Source organism: Martes martes (genome assembly GCF_963455335.1).
Source record: "Martes martes genome assembly, chromosome: 18".
Lineage (NCBI taxonomy): Eukaryota > Metazoa > Chordata > Mammalia > Carnivora > Mustelidae > Martes > Martes martes.
The window spans coordinates 21,176,788-21,200,052 of NC_137906.1; the positions used below are offsets into that span (position 1 = coordinate 21,176,788).

General features: G+C 46.8%; 1 protein-coding gene across 2 annotated transcripts in view; it reads right to left on the reverse strand.

The window, feature by feature from the left end:
- The window catches only part of SRCAP (Snf2 related CREBBP activator protein), a 32,463-nt gene that overhangs the window by 3,090 nt on the left and 6,108 nt on the right, over positions 1-23,265 (reverse strand). For both annotated transcript variants that reach the window (XM_080830788.1, XM_080830789.1), the window contains exons 6-32: positions 23,058-23,198; positions 22,026-22,248; positions 21,633-21,910; positions 20,904-20,994; positions 20,676-20,765; positions 19,985-20,173; positions 19,547-19,899; positions 19,266-19,443; positions 18,590-18,726; positions 18,177-18,346; positions 17,869-18,061; positions 16,321-16,457; positions 16,045-16,231; positions 14,196-14,365; positions 13,542-13,807; positions 13,052-13,339; positions 12,388-12,552; positions 11,439-11,705; positions 9,577-11,084; positions 5,758-6,023; positions 5,419-5,621; positions 2,755-2,924; positions 2,411-2,607; positions 2,201-2,315; positions 1,653-1,772; positions 349-543; positions 110-193 (exon numbers count right to left, since the gene is read on the reverse strand). In XM_080830788.1, coding sequence (XP_080686914.1) covers positions 110-193; positions 349-543; positions 1,653-1,772; positions 2,201-2,315; positions 2,411-2,607; positions 2,755-2,924; positions 5,419-5,621; positions 5,758-6,023; positions 9,577-11,084; positions 11,439-11,705; positions 12,388-12,552; positions 13,052-13,339; positions 13,542-13,807; positions 14,196-14,365; positions 16,045-16,231; positions 16,321-16,457; positions 17,869-18,061; positions 18,177-18,346; positions 18,590-18,726; positions 19,266-19,443; positions 19,547-19,899; positions 19,985-20,173; positions 20,676-20,765; positions 20,904-20,994; positions 21,633-21,910; positions 22,026-22,248; positions 23,058-23,198 — 6,381 coding nt within the window. The remainder of the gene's footprint in view (positions 1-109; positions 194-348; positions 544-1,652; positions 1,773-2,200; positions 2,316-2,410; positions 2,608-2,754; positions 2,925-5,418; positions 5,622-5,757; positions 6,024-9,576; positions 11,085-11,438; positions 11,706-12,387; positions 12,553-13,051; positions 13,340-13,541; positions 13,808-14,195; positions 14,366-16,044; positions 16,232-16,320; positions 16,458-17,868; positions 18,062-18,176; positions 18,347-18,589; positions 18,727-19,265; positions 19,444-19,546; positions 19,900-19,984; positions 20,174-20,675; positions 20,766-20,903; positions 20,995-21,632; positions 21,911-22,025; positions 22,249-23,057; positions 23,199-23,265) is intronic.

The following is a 23,265-nucleotide window of genomic DNA, read 5'->3' on the forward strand; positions in this document are numbered from 1 at the left end:
CCAACAAGAGAGCCCAAATGGTGGGCGGTCAGAGGGAGGCAAGCAGGGTCGGGAGTGGGTAGAAAGCAGCCACTTCTCACTTCCATCCCCACCTCCTAGAAATACTCACTTCTGCTTGCTTGAGCTCCTCTCGGCTCACCTCCTCCAGTGAAGCTTCCAGGAATTTCATGGCGTAGCGCTCAATGGGGGTCAGCTGTGGGAAGGAACAGTGGTAATCAACAACATAGGGACTTGATAACCAGGGCCCAATATCCTTATTTTCACCAGAGAAGACAGGAGGAGGATCACAAGGCCCAGAGGAAGAAGCTGTGAAGGGTGAGGTTGAGAACTAGTGGGTCCAACACTGACCTGTTCTACAAGGGCAGCGATTTCTTGCTCAGCTCGGGACATCTCTTCATCCTCAGCCCCAGGCCGGCTGGCCTCCTCCCCCTCACCAGCAGGAAACCCATCATTCTCATTGAATTCTGCAAGCTCAGCCACCTGTTCAGCCTTGGCCTGGGTGGCTGCACGGATATCTTCTTCATCCTCTGCCCGACACAGTGCCTGCAAATGTGTGAGGAAGAAAAACCAGGAGAATTAAAGAATTCTACATCCTGTGACAAAAATCTGAGGCCACATTTATACCAAACCAGGTATATAAGTGAACTCAACTCTCTTCTGAGCCCTCGAAGTTATCAAAGCAATGCAGTATTCCACATAGGATAAACTAGATCTCACTTGGAAGCCCACTAGTAAGAAAGCATCTGTTTTAAAAACCTCTAGCTCCGCTTCATTTTCCATTCAAGTCCGCCTTCTGTCTCCTTAAGAGAGCAGTCCCAGAAAGCTGTAATTACAAAAAATCCCTAACTCTTTTTTGCACTGAGATACCTCTTGACAACAGACTAACCACCTCTGGTTTTTTCCCGTGTTTCCCGTGATGAATAGCCAGAAAGCGCACACTGAAGTCACCGAGGGACGCAACCTACGTTGTGTGCAGGGAAAAGCACCTCCGCACTGTACCTTGTAGTTCCTGACATCTACCTCTGAAAAAATACAAATGCCCAGCCTTTGCCCCCCACAAATCACAACTTAGTAGATTCTCAGATGGGGTCCCAGGAATCAATCCTTTAAAAAGCTCTTTAGGGTCACCCGGCTGGCTCAGTCAGTAGAGCCAGCTTAATCTTAAGCTGGCTCTTAATCTCAAGGTCGTGAGTTCACTGAGCCCCACGTTGGCCATGCAGCCTACTTAAAACAAATTAAAATAAAAAACCAAAAGGTTCCCCAAGTGATTCTATTATGTATCAATCAGTATTTGGAAAACAAGAGGTCACACCACACACAAAGCACTTCTTACTTCCACTATTCCATTTCACCCTCAGTTACTTCCTTCCCATTAGCAGTTCAGAAAGGTGAAAAGCAAGATTCCAGGCTCAGAAGATGAAGCAGACTTGGCTTAACAAACACAGCTAGTAAGAGGTACTATTAGAATTCAAACAAGTAACTGAGGATTCCAAATCCTTTCTTCTATGAGATCTTATGAGCCAATAAGCAATCTACTCACAACTCCTAAAGGTCAACAGTCATTCAGGAAGCAGCAGAAATGTTCTTTCGCCCCAGACATCCCACACCGTAACTATTAGCTCTACTCTAGAGAGTGCCTGCTCTTTTCTCACCTGCTCCAGGATATGGGTCTGCTTGCTGGCTACAGTCTCTTCATCCTCTTCAGGGGCAGAGGGTACAGATGAGCCAGATGGCTCTTCCAGGGGCATATCAAACAGCTCTCGGATGGTCTGCTTTGGAGAGGAGAGAGGGAAGTGTCAGAGCCAATGGAATGCTGGGCCCAAGTCTACTATGAAATAAAAGCTCTTAGAAATAATCAGGAATGCCACTAGTTGAAGAGGCAGATCTGTGGAGACCAAAGCATCTTATTTACTTATTTTTGTTAAAGATTTACTTATTCATCTCAGAGAAAAAGAAAAAGAGAGAGCGCACAGGCACTTGAGGGGAGGGGCACAAGGAGAGAATCTTTTAAGCAGACTCCCTGCTGAGTGCGGAGCCCAGTGCACAGCTCAATCCCATGAGATCACAGCCTGAGCTGAAACCAAGAGTGGACGCTTAACAGACTGAGCCACCCAGGTGCCCCAGAATCGACTTTAATGAGCAGGAGCAACCCCTACGGGCACAGCAGTTGTCTCCTGCGTAGACTGGAAGATCTTAGTACCTGTTTAAAATAGGCTGTGGTGAAGTTGCCTCCCTCAATGGCCATGTCTCCCAACATTCTCTTCTGATTTGCCTTTTTTAGGATGTTCTCCTCCACTGTCCGTTCACTGATAAGTCTAGGGAGTGATGAAGGCCATGTGTAAACAGCCAAATAGATTAATAAAACCCTCCCAGTAAAGAGGATGCAAAATGAGGAGAGAGTAGGCAATACCTGTAGATGTGGACATCTCGGGTCTGGCCAATTCGGTGACAGCGATCCTGGGCCTGAGCATCCATGGTGGGATTCCAGTCGCTGTCATAAAAAACAACAGTGTCTGCTCCTGTCAGGTTCACACCCACACCCCCACTCCGAGTTGAAAGGATGAAGCAGAATATGCGTTTGTCTGCATTGAATCGTTCCATCAAAGCCTAGAGAGAAAGAAAAAAGACTGTATCAGGAGACACAGCCACCCACACAGACCCAAGGCTTAGTGGGGCCCCTTCTGGACTCTGAGGTCTAGAAAATGGAGACAGTAGCTGAGGTGAGCCTCAAAGGGCTGCAGATGTCCAGGTTACCTGTCTCTGTTCAACTCTAGTAGACCCATCCAGACGCAAGTAGAGGTGGCCATGGTAGGTGAGAAACTGTTCTAATACATCCAGCATCCGGGTCATCTGGGTGAATATGAGTACCCGGTGGCCTTCCGCCTTGAGCTGTCGCAACAGCACTGCCAATGTTTGCAACTTTCCTGACGAAAAATGAAGGGTATGGGGAACTTGTTATAAGCTGGAATAGGGAGAACACTTAGCACTGAAAGACTCTAGTTGAAAAATAATAAAAGCTTTAGCTGAGGGTTTCAATTAGCCTAAGAGATAAAAAAATATTTAACTTTAGGGGTGCCTGGGTGGCTCAGTGGGTTAAAGCCTCTGCCTTTGGCTCAGGTCATGATCTCAGGGTCCTGGGATCGAGCCCCACATCGAGCTCTCTGCTCAGCAGGGAGCCTGCTTCCTCCTCTCTCTCTGCCTGCCTCTGTCTACTTGTGATCTCTGTCAAGTAAATAAAAATATCTTAAAAAAAAAAAATTAACTTTAGGAGCACCTGGGTGGCTCAGTGTCTGACTCTTGGTTTTGGCTCAGGTCATGATCTCAGGGTTGTGAGACTGAGCCCTGTGTTGGGCTCTACGCTCAGCGCAGAGTCCGCTTCAGATTCTCTCTTCCTCTCCCTCCCCATCCCATTCCCATACACAAGCTCTCTAAAATAAGTTAATTAATTTTTTTAAAAGATTTTATTTATTTATTTGTCAGAGAGAGGGAGCACAAGCAGGCAAAGTGGCAGGCAGAGGCAGAGAGAGAAGCGGGCTCCCCACTGAGCAAGAAGCCCAATGTGGGACTCGATCCCAGGACCCTGGGATCATGACCTGAGCTGAAGGCAGTGGCTTAACTGACTGAGCCACCCAGGAATCCCTAATGAAATATTTTTTAAAAATATATTTAACTTTATTTTCTTCTTTTATGGGATCCCCTCTTCAGTCTGCTCCTGTCTAGGATCTACCTTCTATGTCTAACCGGGGGTAGGATAACATATAGACCCTCAGGGGAAAAAAGGAAACCCTCTATGGTATATGAGCAGGAAGGAAATCCTTAAGGAGCTACTCTGAGTTATGCCAGCTAAAACACACAACAGATTCACAGGACAGACATCAACATCCACTGGATGTTATGACTTACATACAAGGATTGAAGATCCCTAAGATCATAACCACGGAGAGAGGATCTTATGAGGTTATCTAGTTCAATCTCCCATCAAACACAGAAATACCTTCTATAATGTTTCTGATGAATCAGTTTAAATGCTTTTAACAAAGACTTTCAATTTGTCTACTTACTCTAAATGGTTTCAAATGTTACAAAATTGTTTTTTTACTAAAATATTTATTGAACATACATTAATAAAAATTTTGCTGTCTTACATTCTAAGGCCATTTACAAAATCTCCAAACATGTTACTGAAGAAACATCTCTGCTGGGTTGTGGCAGAAACAATTCACTACTGTCCAATAGATACTCTTGTATAATAGAATGTGATTTACACTGTAGACACCCTGGCAGAGATCCCTTGATCCAGGGATGATAAGCCCCAATCCAACCCCAAAAGATAAATCATGACTGGTCTAAAAAAGCCATAGTTGGGGCACCTGGGTGGCTCAGTTGGTTAAGCCTCTGCCTTTGGCTCAGGTCATGATCCCAGGATCCTGGGATCGAGCCCCACATCTAGCTCCTTGTTCAGCGGGGAGCCTGCTTCCCCCCGCCCTCTCTGCTTGCCTCTCTGCCTACTTGTGATCTCTCTCTGTCAAATAAATAAATAAAATCTTTAAAAAACAATAATAAAATTAAAAATAAAAAAGTCATAGTTCCTCTTTGCCATTTCCCTTTGTCAGAGATTATTCTAGGGATGGGCATATGGCCCAAATTAAAGCAGTGAGCTATGAAGCATCATCAATGAGGAGAACTTTCTTCCCACCCCCCAAAACGAGAAACTTACTGAGAATATTTTATCTCAAGCCCTGTTTCCTGCTCAGAGCACTGCTGTGCTCCCTGGAGTTGTGGAAGCCATGGTAGAACCATCAAAAAATAAACATGAGAATAAGAAGATAAAAGCTAAGGATGGGAGAAAGACCAGAAGGTCCTGGGTCCATGAAAACATCAGTAAGCTGAACCAGTCATATACCACTATTCTCAGAATTTCTCATTAAGGAAACAATAAATGCTCTTGTAGTTCAAGCCACTATTCAGTTTTCCATTACTTGCAGCCAAATGCATTCTAACCAAAAATATTCTAACCAAAGACAGGAAGATCCTTGTGTTTTCCTAAAACACAACTTACTATTTACTGTGCAGTCTTGTACCACCTTGCACCTTTCCCCATGAACCTGAAAATTCTCTGCTGTGCTATCTTATTTGCCACCATATCCCAAGTATAAAATACAACAGATACTCACAAAATAATTACCAAATGCATGAGTTAACACACATTTTCAACTTTCATCAAAGTCAAATCCATGAATGCCAAGAATCTATCATAAGGTCTACATTTCTCCATCCTGCCTATAAGCATAGCCTGAAAAACTGGCTGATGTTTAATGAAATTCACAAAAATCAAGCTACAGCATCCCTTTGATATAGTCTTGCTACTAACAGAGGGGGGAAAAAGGTCCAGGGATCCTTGCTGACCAATGAACTTACCACAGTCATACTGGATGAGCCTCAAGTCAGGGAACTGGGTGCGCATGTTACACACAATACGGTGCAAAGGACGAGCCCGCGGCCAGAGCTCACAGGCCAACTGCTCTTGGAAGGCTGCCTGACGTGGGGCCAGCCAAGGAGGTGGGTGGCAGGCATGCAGGGAAGGGGGAGGTGCCTCCACAGGAGGCATGACAAAGATGAACCTGTGAAGGAAGAAGGCAAGCAGTATAAAAGATGGAACTCTGAAAGGCCCCAAAAGTGCACCTTCACCAGCCCTAACCACTATATCCACTCAGAGGCCCCAAGACCCGGTTCCCATTAGCACTTAGCCCTGCCAACCTCTCAATGATTTCTGACAGCTGGTCTAGTCGTTGCTGGGGAAACAGTACAGCCTGGCGGGCAGCCTCGGTATAAGTCCAAAAGGTGGGGTGGCTGGGGCCAGGAGAACGAGGGCCGATGGGGCTGGCAACAGGTTGGGGCAGGGTACAGAAATCCAGGACTTCAGTCCCATACACAGGTGCCAGGGCCCCATGAGCCTCACTAAGTTGGAAAATCCGTTCCAGGCGTTCAGACCGCTGCCGCTTCCGCTTTTCCTCCAGAGAGTCCTGGGGATGAGAGGAAAAAAAAAAAAACAAAACGAAACACACACACACACACACACACACACACACACACAGAAAAAGTGATCAGTGTCCTCATAGAAAACCTGACCATTCATCCCAGAATTAAACATAACCTATGGAAACAACAGGATTCAAAACTACATTATGCTTTTAGTGGTTTTTTCCAAGCTGTCAATAATGAGAGTTACTCTTTTCATAATGTTATATGAAATAACTTCTCTGCAAAAAAACCCCGATATTCCTTTATATGCTACCAAAACAGAATGCCTGAATATTCAAAACTAAGATCTGTATATTTAATAAGCTTATAAAATGGATGATTTCTGGGAATTTTCTTAAATAACACTTAAACTCCACAACATTCAAGTTAATTTGGCTTTTAGAAGTGGATCCGAAACAATTATCGAAAGCCTTCCTCCAATCACTGACCAGGACAGAGTGGCTAATCAAATCCATGGGAGGTTTCTCCCAAGGGCCATACTAGAATGGGGTAGAATTGGGAAAAGCTAATCAGACGTCCGGGTTTCATCACCCTAAGAGAGAAAAGGGGAGGGCCCTGGCAGACAGGAAATCTGTAGGACTTTGACCTAGTCCTTTCCCATCACTAGCACTTCAAGTTTCACAGGCTAAAAAACTACCTCTTTTTTTGCAGCACTCACCACATTGGTAGTTTTACATCTGTATGAGTCTTTGACTAATGTCTTCTATCCACAAAACTGCAACCATAACACAAACTGTATCTTACCGTGCTCACTATAATTACCCACTATCTAGTTCAGTTATCTGGCACCAAGCAGGCTCTCAATAAACAGCCGCTATGAGAATGAACAAATGAAGCAGATGAACCCTAGGAGATGATCCTGAAAAAAAAACAATGTCCCAAATCTCCCTTCCTGTCTGCTCCCTTAAACTTGAGGCTCCTGGGGATCAAAGTGAAAAAGGAAAGCAACCTAGTAGAGCAGGTCAGCTCTCAAAAGTAGTAGCAAAGGAGAAAATATCTGCAAATCATGTATCTGAAAAGGTATTCGTATCCATAATGTATCTTTCAAATCAGTAAAATAACCCAATTAAAAAGGGCAGGCATGCCTGCCTGGCTGGCTCAGTTGGTAGAGCAGAGTTTTGAAAAGATTTTATTTATTTATTTCTGAGAGAGAGAGAGAGAGAGAGAGAGAGAGAGCACGCGCGCGCGCACACACACGCCAACAGGCAGAGGCAGAGAGAGAAGCAGGCTCCCTGGGGAGCAAGAAGCCCGATGCAGGACTTGATCCCAGGACCCTTCCTGAGCGGAAGGCAGTGGCTTAACTGAGCCACCCAGGTGTCCCTAGAGCATGGTTTTGATCTTGATCTCAGAGTTGCGAATTCAAGCCCCACATTGGGCATAGAATTTACTTAGAAAAAATAGTAATAAAAATAAATTTAAAAAAATTAAAAACACAAAGGATCTGAGTACCTAACATCTCTTCAAAGAAGATACACAAATGGCAAACAACCAAAAAGATGCTCAACATGACTGGCCATTAGGAAAACAAATCAAAACCACAAGATACCACTTCACACCCACTAGCATAGCTATAATCATAAAGACGTAACAGCAAGTGTTGGCAAAGATGTGGAGAACCTGGAACCCCTCTGTGCTGCCTGTGGGAATGTAAAGTGGTATCAATGGTTATCACCACTTTGGAAAACAGTTTGGTAACTCCTCAATTAAACATAGTTACTATCCGACTCAGTAATTCTGCTCCTAGGCATACATCCAATTTAACTGGAAACATATGAAGACAAAAAATCTTACAAGTGAATGTTCAGGGCAGCATTATTCATAAGATCCAAAAAGTAGAAATATTCCAAATGTGTCCATCTACTGCTGAATAGATATATAAAATGTACTGCTACACAATGGAATGTTATTCAACAATAAAAAACCCAAAATGCCAACATATGCTACAACGTGGATGAACCTCAAAGACATTACGCTAAATGAACAAAGCCAGTCACAAAAGACCATATGCCAAGACTCCATGGCAAAATCTAAAGAAACAGAAAAATTAGTGCTTGTCTAAAGTTAGGAGAGATGGAAGGGTTGGAAGATGATGGCTAAGGGTGTGGGGTTTCTTTTCAGGACCATGAAAATGTTTTCAAGTCGACAGCAGTGATGGCTGCAACCTATGTGAATATACTAAAAACCACTGAATTATACTCTTTACATGGGTAAACTGTGCAGTATGTGATATTTATGACAAACTGCTTAAACAAAAAAAGTGCTAAAAAAAAAAGAAGTGCTGAGAAGCTTCTACGGGGGTCATTAAGCGTCTGCCTTCAGCTCAGGTCATGATCCCAGGGTCCTGGTAGGACCTGCTTGGTGGGAGGCCTGCTTCTTCGTCTCCCACTCCCCTTGCTTGTGTTCCCTCTCTTGCTGTGTCTCCCTGTCAAATAAACAAATAAAATCTTAAAAAAAAAAAAAAAAAAAAAAGAAGCTTCCACATACTTGCAGAGCAACCAAAATTTAGCAGAGACCATGCAGCTGCCACTCTTGGGCTAGGATCTAGCTCTCTTCTCTCTCCTTGCAGCAAGCCAGACCAACCTGGCAGCATTAGAAAAAGACCAAAAGGCGGAGTCAACGGCACTGATGCAGTGGGGGCCTGGGGCTAAGGAAAAAACTAAGAGGCAGCTCTGAATAAGCAGTAGCTCCCTTTATTTTAAAGGGACAGAAAGACAAAGAGGACCTGGAACAATTCACTAGATCTTTCTTCCTATTAGCTCTTGGATTATTTATTCTAATTTGAGCCGTAAGTTTAACTTAACCAAACATATATGGAACCATACACATAACAAAAAAAAATGGTTACCACAAAATTCATGGAAGGACAAGAAACATAGCTCCTTTTACACCGTGGAGGTAAAAAAAACAAAAACAAAAACAAACCAACAAGAGATAACCATCAGTCAGAGGCTTGTAATCTTTAGGAACTGTACTCCATGGTGCTACCCCTTTCCCCCAGAAGCTCAAATACTTGACAACTGCGATGGTTTTAGCAACTGAAAACAGTTTTCCTATCTCTGAGGAATGCCTCTTGCATGGAAGAGGAGAAAGCAATGGAGTCAACACATCTGAGTTCTCACAAGTTGTGCCACCTTTATAACATCACTTAGTGGGCTAGTTTTTCCATCTGTAAAATGAGGCAATCAGATGCTAACACTGACTCAAAAATAAGCAAGTACCAAAAAGACCAACAGTTAACAAGGCAGCCTTGAATGTATCAGTAATTCTTCATAGTTTTAAAAGGCACATTAGGTCCTCAATTACTCCTCTGAGAAAAGCGGAATATAGATTATTATTCCCATTACACAGAAAAAAGGAAAGGGCCAGGAAAGAGAAGGGACTTGGCCAACTGCACACTCCAAGTATCAGGTCCACAAAACTAGGCTGTGTAATCTACAAGGATAAAAAATAACATCGTTCTGTTCCATTCACTCTACCAGAACTCCAAAGAAACCCCAAGTTCATGTTCCCTCTCTCTGAGGGAGTAAAACTTACCAGATAGAAAGGGGAACGAGGTGGTGGTGGGGGCTGGCGTCGAGGCCGGGGACCACTGAACGAGGTAGCAGTGGAGGGAGGGCTGGGGGGACCAGGGCGCAATGTCAGTGTCTCAGGCTCATCCTTGGAAATAGGCAGCCGGGATACCATGGTGACGGGCAAGGGAGCAGCGCCAGATGCCGAAACCACAAGGGAGGATGTCTGGGAAGCTGGGGCCTGTGTTGAGATTGGGGCCAGCGCCAGAGTCTGGGCTGCAGCTGGACCCAAGGTGGACACCGGAACTGGGGCAGGGCTCAAGGTCAATGTTTGCACTGAAGCTGGGGTCAGGAGTGAAGCAGATGACGATACTGGAGCCAAAGTCAGCGTGTGAGCTGGGGCTGGGCCCATCGGAGAAGCTGGAGTCAAAGGGGGTGCTGGAGCCAGAGACAGCGTCTGCGATGGACCCAGTGGTGGTCCTGGCGCCAAAGATAATGTCTGGGCTGGAGCTGGTACTAGGGATGACGCTGGAGTCAATGACAATGTCTGAGCTGAAAAAGGCCCCTGAGGGTTCCCCGTTCCCAAAGACAGGGTTTGAGATGGAGACGAGCCACCAAGAGTGGATGCTAAAGCTGGGGCTAAGGCCAGTGTCTGTGTAGAAGCCGGACTTGGAAGAGGTGATGGAACCGGGGCTGGTACCATGGTCTGAGTTGATGATGGAGCCAACACAGGAGCTGGGGCTGGCACCATTGAAGAAGCTGAAGCTAAAGAGGTTCCTGGAGTAGATGATGAAGCCAGAACTGGAACCGGAGTCTGCGATGGAGCCAGGAGGGGAGCAGGACCTGGTGATGGAGCCAGGACTGGAAGAGGAGCCAGAGAAGGAGCTGGAGAAGGAGCCAGGATTGCTGTCTGTGGAGCCACCATGGGAGCCAGAGAGGTGGCTAGAGCCTGAGATGCAGAAGGTGCTGGAGCCAGAAGGGAAGCCTGAGCTGGAGCTGGATTTGGTGCTGCTGGAAAAGGATTGGCCAGAGCAGAAGCTGGTACCAGGACAGGTGAACATGCTGGGGCCACAGCTGAGTTCAAGCCTGGAACATGTGAAGAGGCTGGAGCCAACAACAGAGGGTGACCAGGTGCCTGAGATGAAGACAGGGATGGAGTTGTGGCCAAACCTAGAGTCAAAGCTGACGCTGATGGGGAAGCCCCAGTTGGTGCCAAAGAAGGAGGTCCAGGAGCCGCTGAGACAACAGGTGCCAGTGTTGGAGTCACATTGGTCAACAGAGCTGGGCCGGAAGCCGAAACAGGCAGGGGGGCTGAGATAGGGATGGTGAGTGGAGCTGACACTGGGGCAGGAGGCGTGGTGGAGACAGAGATGGGAAGTGAAGATGACACTGGAACGGAGACTGTAGAGGACACGGGACTAGCAAGGGGGGAGGAGTTGGGAATTGGCATTGGAGAAGAGGCTGGCCCAGGGAGTGAGGACTGCACAGGGAGAGGAGAAGAGATGGTCAAGGGAGCAGCTCCTGGTGCTGAAGCTGTGGAGACAGAGGATGAGTTAGCCTCAGAATTCTTTTCGTGCTCTATTAACCCTGTCCCACCCTTTCCCTTACCCCCCCCCCCCAACTTCATCCCTTTCCCAGAAAACCTTCAGTCCCACCCCATGACGTTAAAGATTCAAGGACTTTGACAATTTAACATTTCCTTTCCCTCCCGAGATTCTAAGAAGTATATTCTAAAATAAGGCAAGACCTCAGCAGCCTAGTTCTGGGGCCCACTACAAAGCAAGTCAGTATGCTGATAAACAAGAAACCTATGCGACTAAGAAATCCTCTGGACCACCCTATGTCTATTCCTGGAAAAAACATCTGCTCTTAGCCACCTGGACTCACCACTGACTTCGGGCGAAGGACTGTGGACCAGCTTGAGAAGGGGCCTCACCAGAGTGGACGTGGGAATGGGGGCCCGGGCAGTACCCAGAGTAGGCGTGGGTAGCCGGCCAGGGGCTAATGTGGGGCGTGGAGTCAACACAGCTGGAAGCCCAGAACTCGGAGGCCGGGGTGCTGGGGCCAATGGAGGAACAGGAGTCAGTCCATCCCGAGGGGCCTGTCTCACTACAATCTTCACCACGCCTGTATTATTCACCATGGTTGGTGGCACTGCAAGAGGAAGCTACATTGAGGGGAAGGTAGAAAAGAAACAAGAGACCCAAAGGATGGAAATAGTCCAGGGGCACGAGAGGGTAGCAGACAGATACTGGAGATACTGGCAAGGGAAAACAACACTGAGGGAAGGCTGGACAGACAGTAACCCAGGGCATGCCTGAAGGGACCAAGGCCAGCAAGGGCTAAGTAAGTAGGAAGGCCAGGAGCCTCACCCTGGTTAGCAGCAAGCGGAAGGCTGAGGCCAGTGGGGGCAAGGGTGGTGCTGGGGGTCGAAGAAGGCAGCACAGAGACAGGGGTGGGGCCAGGGGTCGGGGCCACGGCCTGGATGAGAGCCACATGGGCAGGCTGGCTGATGAGGTGGTGCTGCCCCCCTGCTGACACCAGGTGCACCACATTCCCTGGGTTAAGGGAAGAGAGAGAGAAAGAGAAGCAGCTATCAGCCGGAGGAGGACAGAGGCAAGGGCAAGAGGAAATGGAAAGAACAGAGAGGGGATAACTTCTCAAGAATGATGTCAACCCTATCTTTTTCAAAAGACCCCCTCCAAACGTTCCCTTTGGCCCCACCCACCAAAAGCTAGGGAAAGAAACATTAAGACTGACGTCTGAAAAGAGCAACAAAAACAAAGAGACAAAGAAGAGGAGAAAAAAGGCAGGACAGGGGGTGGGTTTTACCTACTTTGCAGCGGGCGGGGCTGCCCCACAGCAAGCTGGCGCACCTGCGCACCAGTCAGAGTCAGCTTGTTGCCCTGGATCTGGAAGGTGAGAGGCTTGCTCCCCCCTGCGCTAGCCACTGGACGTTGTGCCAGTGAGGCCAATTGCCCGATGCTGACCACTTCACCTGCTGGGAACAAAGAAAGGGCCGAATATACCCAGGGATGACTCGAACACCATTTCGCCCCACGAAGCACAGGTCTCTACTTCCTCCAACCCTCCCCCTCAATTTACCAAATTCCAGTAAGCTCAGCCTTTGAGCCTTCGATGTGCTGCTACTTTCAATCCCACTTGTTTGCCTAACGATCTCCTTTATATCTTCTAATGGGCTGCCATCATACTGAGCTAATCACCACCCCCAACTCCATGCTGCCCTTTAACCCCAAATAAACTTTCCACTGCTAGGTTTACCATTATTCACTCATCTCTGGGTCATCTCCCACACTAGCCTGAGAACTCCTTGACAGCTCTTACTTGATTATGAACTTCCAGCATACAGCAAGATACTTCACATACATTAGCTACCTAGAATTTTACACTTTTACACTCCTGAGCTTTTCTCCAGCCCTGTAGCATATAAACCTTCTTCTCATCTCAAAGCCTTCACTCACAGACCACTGAGAACTTACAGGGCAGGCGAGCCTGCATATCAGGAGACAAGATGAGGCGCTGCGGTGCAGGAGTAGAAGCTGGCGCTGCCGTGGTGGGAGCAGTAGCCGTGGTGGTAGAGGTGGTGGTGGCAGCAGCGGAAGGGAAAGTGTAGCCTGGTGGCACTGTCAGGGGCTTCAACAGGCTGGAGGAGCCTGGAGGCGGGGCAGGGCTTAGGCGAACAGGAGCAGGTGGGGCTGGTTTCAGGGACAGGGTTGGCGTAGGAGGACGTGAGGTCCCACTAAGGACCCCCAGGGGGGATGGCAACACTGCAGACAAAAAGCAAACATCTGTCAGATATACCGATTGGAGCCTTAGCCTGCTCCCAGCAATCTCCACACACGCTCCCAAGCCAACAACCACAATTCTGTCTCCAACTTAGCTCCCTCGACACTAATTCATTATTCCTTCCCCAACCTGAACAATCTGCCTGAGGTAACCCCCCAGCAGGTTGGCCCCCTTGTAACTCACCCTGGGGCAGAGGCCCACTGTTTGGCTGCAGTGGGGGCAACAGAACAGGGCCAGGAGGCCGGGATGCCGGAATAAGCGGGGGCCCAACAGGCGAGGCCGACACCATCAGCGGTGCTGGCAGCACTGGGGGGGCTGGGCCAGGGGTGGGCTGGGTGGAGAGCTCAGGGCCTGGAGGGGGTCGGACAGGGACAGGGCCCATGGGGGTCCGTGGGCTGTTCACCACCACCACTGTACGGCCTTCCTGCTTGGGCACTGGCTGCAGCATCCTATAAGGAGAAAATCAAAAGGATGGGTAGGGAGGGAAGGAGAACAGGAACAGGAAAAGAAAGGAATAAGGAAGATGAAGCAAAAACATAAGACAAACATTACAAAAGCAAAAGAGATAAAGGCAAAGGACACAAAGGAAAAAGAGGGAAAGAAATCCAAGATAATCAAAAGCACCAAGCAGAAAAAGGGGGCAACAGATCAGTGACAAACACAAGGGCGCCTCCCAGGACCCTCCTCTCTCCCCAACTTCCTCCAGTACTTTGCATCCATCCCATACAAACATTTAGCCTAGCCTCCAACTGTCTCCTTTCCACCCCAATTTCTGCCCCCAGCCAGCTGTAGCCAATTTTTCTAGGAACCCATCCCTTTATCCCTCAGCCCTGGTACCTGTTGACCTTCATCTTGACTGGTTTGGGCCGGGGTGGGGGATCAGGAGCAGTGGCCACCTCTAGCAGTACCCGGCGGGAGAGGCGGTGCCGGGGTAGAAATGTGTCAGCTTCATATCTAGAGACACGACCCTCCAGGCCAATAAGATCGAACCGACCCATGTCTATCCGCTGGTAGAAGAAACACAAAAGCATGGTGTCAGATGGACCAATACGGCAATGATTTCCTGGATATGACACCAATAGCACAGGCAACAAAAGAAAAAAAACTGATCACAGAACTGCATCAAAAGATACTACCAACAAAATGAAAAGATAAGCCATAAAATGGGACAAAAACATTTGCAAATCATGTATCTGATAAGAGGATAATATCCAGAACATATAAAGTCCTCCTAAAACTCAACAACAAAGCCACCCCATTAAAAAAATCAGGCAGATATGCCAAATAAACATTTCTCCAAAGAAGGAAATACACAAAGCACAGGAAAAGATGCTCTGCATCACTAAGCATTAGGGAAATGCAAATCAAAACCACAATGAGGTACTGCCACCTCACAACTGTTAAGACGGCTATTATAATAAAACAAAAAAACACCAAGTGCTGGCAATGATGTGGAGAAATCAGAACCCTTGTGCACCGCTGGTGGCAATGTGAAATGCAGCAGCCACTATGGAAAATACTACAGCGGTTTACCTCAAAAAATTAAAAATCAGGGGCGCCTGGGTGGCTCAGTGGGTTAAAGTCTCTGCCTTCGGCTCGGGTCATGATCCCAGGGTCCTGGGATCGAGCCCCGCATCGGGCTCTCTGCTCAGCGGGGAGCCTGCTTCCTCCTCCCTCTCTTTCTGCCTGCCTCTCTGCCTACTTGTGATCTCTGTCTGTCAAATAAATAAATAAAATCTTTAAATTAAAAAAAAAAAGAAAAATTAAAAATCAAACTACTATATGATCTAGCAATTCTATGTCCCCAAAAGAATTGAGAGCAGGGACTCAAACTGGTATTTGTACACCCTGTTCACTGTAGCATTATTTATAATAGCCAGAAAATGAAAATAACCCAAAGTGTCCACTGATGGGTAAACAGATGAACAAAATGCAGGACATATATATGTGTAAGCATGGATGTATACAGCCATGTAGACACATGTATGAAACGGTATCACCCACTTAACAAGGAAATTCTGGCACATGCTACAACATGGATGAGCCTGGAAGACAATCTGCTAATAAGACAGTCACAAAAGGACAAATACACACGATCCTATTTATGTGAGTACCCAGAAGAGTCAAACTTAGAAAAAGTAGCGGTGGCTGCCAAGGGCTGGGGGAAAGGGGAGAATGAGGAGTTATTATTTTGTGTACATGGCATTTCAATTTGGAAAGATGAAAAAAGTTTTGGAGATGCATGGTGGTGGTGGTCGCACAACGTGAATATACTCATGCCACTAAAATATACACTTAAAAAGGGTTAACATGGTAAACTTTGTGTATTTTACCACAACAAAATCAAAAGTTTGGGCGGGGGGGAGTGTCCAAAAAGAGGGAAGGAACAGGCAAACAAAATAGTATTTACGTATCACTAACATGCCAGGCACTTTCAAAAACATTAACACAGTTTTCACAAACATATTGCGGATAATAGGCCTTTATAATCCCTACTTTCAAGGGCAACCAAACTTAGGGTTAGAGATCAATTAAAAATTAGCTTGCCCTAAGTCACACAGATAGAAAATGATGAAACTAGGGGAATAGTGCTCTATTTATAAGGGAAGGATGCAATAATTGGGCTCTAGCCTAAAGAAAAAGGTACAGGGTTGGGCTAGGGCCAATAACTTTGGGAACGACTTACCTGGAGGGGGTGGACATCAGTGGCCCTTAGCACCAGAGAGGCGGTGCTGAAGCAGATTCCTGGGGTGATGAAGGGGGAGGTAACAGGTCGAGGGTCAAACAGGTTTGGATGATTGCAGACTTTTCGCAGCTGCATCAAAATGTTGATGACACTCATGAAATGGCCTGTGGCTAGTGTCTCCTTAGTTCTGGAAGAGAGGAAAAATAAATGGGGCATCCTGACAATCACATTTGTTCCAATATAGGGCCCCAGGGCCCACCCTCTGTCCTCCCTTACGTGGTCTGTGCCATGAAGTCATCATAGAGACAGCGCTGACGCTTGGAGAGCCGGCAGCGGATAACATGCTCATATTTTTTAGGCATCTGCTTCTCAACATCCACCTTAACCCGGCGCAGCAAAAAAGGCCGCAAAACCTAAAAGCAAATAAGCAGGAGGCTAATAGGAGAACGATGGGCACTGAGCCCCAGCCTAGCCCCTCTAGCTGGGTCTTGGCCTAATGACCATCAGAACCCTAGCTTAGCCCTTCTGTAAATACTCGTAAAACCATAAAGTATGCCAGGAATCAATCACACAAAGAGGAATCAAATGTAAGCTCTCCTCTCAGGACTTTATGGTCTGTTGAAGGAGATCCATATAAAGATGATAATACCACTCCTTAAGAAATGCTTAAAAAAAAGAGAGAGAGAAAGACACTGAGAACAGAGTAACTATGCAGAAGGGATGACTTAAGTTACATTTCAAGAAGAAACTGTAAGTTTATAATATTATGAAAGTAAATCCAGGAAAGAAGCTAAGAACAAAAATTGTGGCAGCGACAGACAGCAGAGAAAACAAAAGGCCAATCTGAAATCCGAAGAGGTAAAATCTGATAGGACAGTCTTTAAATAGACATGGAAGAAACGAAAAATAGAAATATAATGAAGAAAAGGGACATAGCTAAAAAAGATTCTGGTTTCTAGTCTGATTTACCAAAGTGACAGTGTGAACAAAACGGAGTATAAACAGTAGGTTATAAAACTTGAGATGTTTGGCTTAAATACAGTGTATTCAAGACTCGAATTCGGTAACTCTGAATTAAAGATACCAAGTCAGAAATTTAAATACAGATTGGTTAGGAGAGTAAAAATACAAATCAGAGAGTCTTTAAAGCCTTAAGACATAGAAACTGAGACAAAAGAGTTGTCTCACCAGAATGCTGAGAGATGTTACTTAGAAGCTGGACAAAGCAGTAGAGCATCCAACTCTTGATTTTGGCTTGGGTCATGATCTCAGCATCATGGGATGGAGCCCCACATCATGCTCTGCACTCACTGCAGAGTCCGCTTGTCCCTCTACCTCTGCTCCTCCCCCTCCCCTTCTCTAAAATAAAAAATCTTTAAATTAAAAAAAAAAAAAAAAAAGCTGGACAAAAGGAGCCAGAGAAAACAAAACAAAAGGGGAAAAAAAGAGAGAGAGAGAAGGAAAAAAAAAAAAAAAACTCACAGAAAAAGAAAAAGAACCCAAAAGTTGAGGAAAGCCTGGTAAGAAGAAATCTAAGCAAGGACCAATCAGCAGTACCATTCTTTTTCTTTTTTTCTTTTTTTTTCAGCAGTACCATTCTACTCAGAGAATAAAAACAAGTGTCACTACTGGGGGGGCGGGGACAAGTAAAATGATGACTAAGATGAGGTCACTCAATTTGGCAATGGGTCAGTCACCAGAACACTGCCACCTGACAACTGAGCAAATTCAGCCCAGCACTGACTTCCCTCTCCCTAAAGGTCTTCCAGGTATTGCCCTTAGTTTGCCACTCCCAACACCCTGCCAAACTGTTTCAGGCCCTACCTTGTGCAGGCGTTTGACCAGACCTTCATTGTACTCTTGGCTGCCCTCAATCATGCCAGTTAGGGGGTTAGAGAACCATTCTTTAAACTCTCGATGAGACTGGAAGACATGGGGCATCAGAAAGTGCATCAAGGACCACAGCTCCATGAGGCTGTTCTGCAATGGAGTTCCTGTGAGGAGCAGGCGTCTCTGGCTGCAAAGAAACAGAAGGAATTGGAAGAAGGATGATCAGCAAGGTCCCAACCTTCTGAGCATCCCGCTCTTCAAGTCAAGTCAACCCTCCTCCAAATGCCCATTGGCATCCCCACCTGTTGAAGTTGAGCAGGGACTGCCAGCGCTGGGACTTGAAGTTCTTGATGTTCTGAGCCTCATCCAGAATGAGATAACGCCAGTTCTTGCGACGGAAGGCCTGGTGGTCCTGCAGCACCAGCTTGTAAGACGTGATACACACGTGGAAGGCATTGGGCTTGGTCCAGCCCTGAGGGATCAGGAGAAAGCAGCAGATGGTGGTGAAAAGAAAAGAAAGGATAAAGAAAAGGTATGCTAAGGTCCTAAAAGGACATAAATCAGGTATGGAGAAAACAGCCAAGTCCCAGAAGAAGAAGGCAGCAACAGAAAGGGGAGGAAAAGGAACTTCTTTGAGAAAAGGGTCTAAGAGTAAAAGAGGCATCAGTGTAGGGCAAAGGAGGCGCAGGAGTGATCAATCACACGGAGAGCGAACCTGCCGCTTGAGCTTCCTCTCTTTCTGGGCTCCATAGTAAGTGAGGATTTTAAAGCTGGGACACCACCGTTTCAGCTCCATCTCCCAGTTCAGCATCACACTGGTGGGGACAATGATCAAATGGGGACCCCAGTTACCTGTTTAGCAAAAGAATGAGACATGTACAGCATGGTGACTATAGTTAATAATACCGGACTGCATATTCAAAAGTCATTAAAAGAGATGTTAAAAATTCTCAGTACAACAGAAAAAAAGTTTTTGCAACTGTGTGGTAGTGGACGTTAATTAAACCTGCTGTGCTAATCATTTCGCAACACACACTAGTATCAGAACGTTATACTAGACACCTAAAAGTCGTATAATGTTATATGCCAACTACATCTCAACTTAAAAAAACAAAACAGAAAGATTTTAAGCAGAATTAAAAAGAGAGATAGTAAGGAAATACAAACTTTAGGGTTCTGTTCTGGTTCTCAGGTACAACCCTGATCACTCTACCTAAGGGCCCCTCCTAAGAATCCTACGCTGGCATCTCCAGTTACTGACCAGAGTCAATAAAGCTACCAAGACAGCACAACACAGGGAGTGGTTCACCATCCTGCAGTTAGTCCCCATTAAACAGTCTTTGCAGGGGGCTGGCCAAGGAGACCCAAATGGGAGGGCCCTGCCTCATTACCTTTTTCACAGGCCAAGTGAGCAAGCAGGGAGATGGTCTGGATTGTCTTGCCTAGCCCCATCTCATCAGCAAGAATACCATTAAGTTTCTTCTCATACATAGTAACCAGCCAGTCCAGCCCAATGTGTTGGTACTCCCGGAGCTGGCCCCGCAGGAGCAGGGGGATGGGCGTCTTCACCTGGCAGGGAAAAAGAGAGGCAGCACAGTAGAAATGAGGCTCGAGTCACTGGGAAACAAAAAAGTCAAGATATGAAAAAGTAGAAGCTGGGTTCTGGAGTTACCTGCGTGGTGGCCAAGGTATAACCCTTGGGCTGAAGACTTTCAGCTGCCGCAGCGATGTCAGTAATTTCCTTCTTAGGGCCTAGAGTAGTGGCAGGTCCTGGGGTGGGAGGTCCGCTCCCCCCATCTGCCTCACTCTGCTCCTCATCCCTGGCAAGCAAGTACTCCACCCCAAAGTCATCATCATCTTCCTCCTCCTCCTCCTCCTCCTCCTCCTCCTCCTCATCTGCCTGGCTCTGTGATGGAGACTCCTCAGACTCATCAGACTCAGATTCCTCTGATTCGGAACTGCTGCTCGTTTCTTCCTCCTCTGAATGCTCATCTTCCTCTTCCTCGCTCTGCTCCTCAGCAGATTCTAAAGCACAAGACCAAGGCTTAGTGCTCACCATACCTACTCCTCCAGTGTCTCCCCTCTGGGGTGCCCATGGCCACACAGTCACCTGACTGACTGCTACTATCCTCTTGAGGAGCCTCTTCGGCTTCTGTGGCCCCCTCTGGTTCACAGTCAGAGCTGTTAGCCTCAACCTCATCTTCGTCTTCCTCTTCACTACTCCCAGAGCCTGGCACAGAGGCGTCAGAAGCATAGGCTCCTGCGTACTGCTGCAATAGCTCCTCCACTGAGAGCTCCCCTGGAAAACAAACAACGGCTAAGCTTCCGGGTGCTTTGAGGGAAGAGGGGTAAAGACAAAAGAGAGGTCTGAGTGGTGCCTGTTCATTTTATCTGGGTTTCTACAGATACTACTGGGCTCAGGTCTGAAGGGAGACAGAAGACTGTGCTTTCGGCACCAGCTACAAAGCCAAGCCCCACAGCCTGGGCTAGAACTATGGATGCTGCTGCCTTCCACTGGGAAGGACAGCATCAAACTAAACCTCTCTTTAAGGTTCAGGTCGAATGTGGCCAACATGCTCTTACATTAGCTCCACTAAGTGGTCATGTCACTTTGTTCAAACTTCCATCATAACCAGTCGTCATATTCTATTTATAATTATTTGTTTACATCTCTTTGTCATTAGACCTGTAGTTCCTCCAAGGGGGATAAAAAGTGTCTTTCTTATTCATCTCTTTATCCCTGGCATTCTGCACAGAAGAGACACCAAGCGGATGCTCATGAAACATCTGGTGAATGTCACCTTCTCGAGCCAACTCGCTCAGCTCCATGGCATGGTCCACGTCCCCTTCCAACTGCTCCTCAGCTGCTATGGTATCCTCTTCATCCTCCGCTGAGAGAGAATGAACCAAAATCAATGGGAACAGAATCACAGGACCCAGTCCAAGTTGAAGAAAGGAGAAAGCATGAAATGTTAGGTCCAGATAATTCAAAGGGCAAGGGGCAATAAGATAAAGAGAACACGCCTGACCTTCATCCTCATTGGCAGTAAACTCTTCGTCATCCTCATCTGGATGCCAAGGCTGTTTGTTGCGCTGTGTGACAGAGGGTGGAGGCTTCACCTGAATGGCAAAGCATGAAAAGGGACAAGACCTAAGGTTAGAACAGCAGGAGAAAGGTGCAATGTTGAATATGACGTCACAGAACAGTCTCTCTGTCCCACTGAGTGACAGCTGCCACTGGCACAGTCCCAGGGCAAGGATGCAATCAAGGGTTTTCTTTCAGCACCAGCTACCAAATCCTGGCCCCACTGTCCAGAGGAGGATCTGTGAAAGTGCTAGATAAGAAACACAGGCCCCCAGCACCAACCCCACACACTCAGACTTATGAGAAAGAGACAGCTTAGGTCCAAAAAAAGACTTCAGGATTATCATCCTAGTTCCAAACCTACAAACCAACAGGGAGTATTAGGACCATTTCACAAAAGTGGCAAGAACTAGATTAAGTATTTTTTTCAAGGTCCCATAACAGCTGAACAGTAGAGTACAGTACTCTTCCACTACAACATTGGAAACTTCCCATCTCAGAATGCAACTTGCCCCAAACCCAGATTCTTCCCTATCCATCCCTCAATGAGAGCCAAATACCCGTAACCAGGGAGAACTCCTGAAAACCACAATGACCTTCTAAACCAGAACTCAGTCCTTGAACCTCTAGCTCTGCTCCCACTGAGTCCTCCCTCTACCCATTCTCCCCCTACCTGTAACACCCGAGAGGGCTCTTCTTCACCACCTTCTTCAGGCCCATCTCGGGTGTCACTGTCACGAGATGAGGGGGTTCTCGAGGGGCTGGAAGGCCCTCCTAGCAGCTGAGGGGGGAGGGAACGGAGCAGCTCTTCCAATGGCAATTCTCCCTCACGTCGAAGCAGCTCAATCTCACGCCTCTGGGTCTCTGCATCATTGCCTTCCTGTTGTTCTTCAACCTCAATCGTCTCCTCATCATCCTCTTCCTCCTCCTCTTGGGGTTGGAAGTCCCCATCTATAGCAGGAGAACAAGGTCACAAAGTCCACGGGGCCCTGCAAGCCACAGGGTGGGTTTTCAGCTCTGGAAAGGGTACATGAGGAAGAGTAACAGAGCCAAAGAGGACACACACCTTCTTCATCCAGCCGGGAAACCGGGGGTGGAGGACTAGAGGCAGCTGAGGAAGAGCCAAGGCAAGGGGAAGAGCCAGCTTTGCTGGATGCTAGTGGCTGGTTGAGGCTCTGAGATAAAAGGTCTGAGTACTTTTCAGTTTGCCCCACAATGAAGTCCAGGTGCAGATCCAGAGCTTTTTTACGTTTTTCCTCAAGCCGGGACTGTTGCTTGAATTGCACCACCTGCCACAGCACGAAATGGACAGGTCACTAATATAATCTTTTATTCATGTATCTTTAACCCAACATTTAGGGAAACTTCCTCTGTGCTAGTCTCTGGACCTGCTTTTCAAGAGGGAAAAACTAAATGTCCTTAAAAGTGCTTTTGAAGAAAACAAAACAAAACGTAACAAAACAAAAAAGTGCTTTTGAAAAAAGCGCGAAGGAAGCACAGGAAAGAGAAAAGCCAATTTAACTTCAGGCAGCAGAGAAAGATTTACAAATGTATCTGGGGCTGAATCTTAAAGACTAAGTAGGTGTCCCCTAAGTGGGCATGAGGAGAAAGGCATTCCGGGCAGCAGAAAGAACATGGCTAAGTTACCACGGATGTGCAAAAAAAGAATATAAGAAGTAGAAAAGGAACTGGCAAGAGACAAGACTGAATATGTAGACAGAAACCAAGCAGTACTTGAGAAACAAAACTTCATATATGAGAACAATTTGATTACTGAGAACTTCGATGATGTTTAAACAGGTAAATGGCATTAAGAGGTTTTAGGAAAAGCATGCTGAATGCCCTGCAGATGACGGATGGCCTAGAGGGATCTGGGAATCTTATTAACAATCCCCAAAGGCAGGACCATATTTTTCCACATTATTTCTTTCTTCCTCACAGCACTCAATGCTAGAGAGATCCAATGCACAACAGAAATGTCACCAGAGTTGCCTGAAGTTAAAATATTCACTCTCTCAAGAAGTTTTGATCATTCCTGCTATCATGCTACCACTAAGCAAACCTACGGCATTTCCCTTTCCTAATCCCTGTTGCCTACCTTCTCCACATTGCTCCAGAACTGCCTGACGTCCTTAGCCATGGTGGAGGCAATTCGGCGTAGCTTGGCTTGTTCTTCTCTCCGAGCCCGTTCCTCTTTCTGCCGCTGCTCCTCGTGGTGCCGGATGACCATGCGCACAACCTGTGCAAATAAGGAACCAGAGTGAAAACACTCCAAGGCCAGTCTCCTCCTCCATCCTCAAACCAAG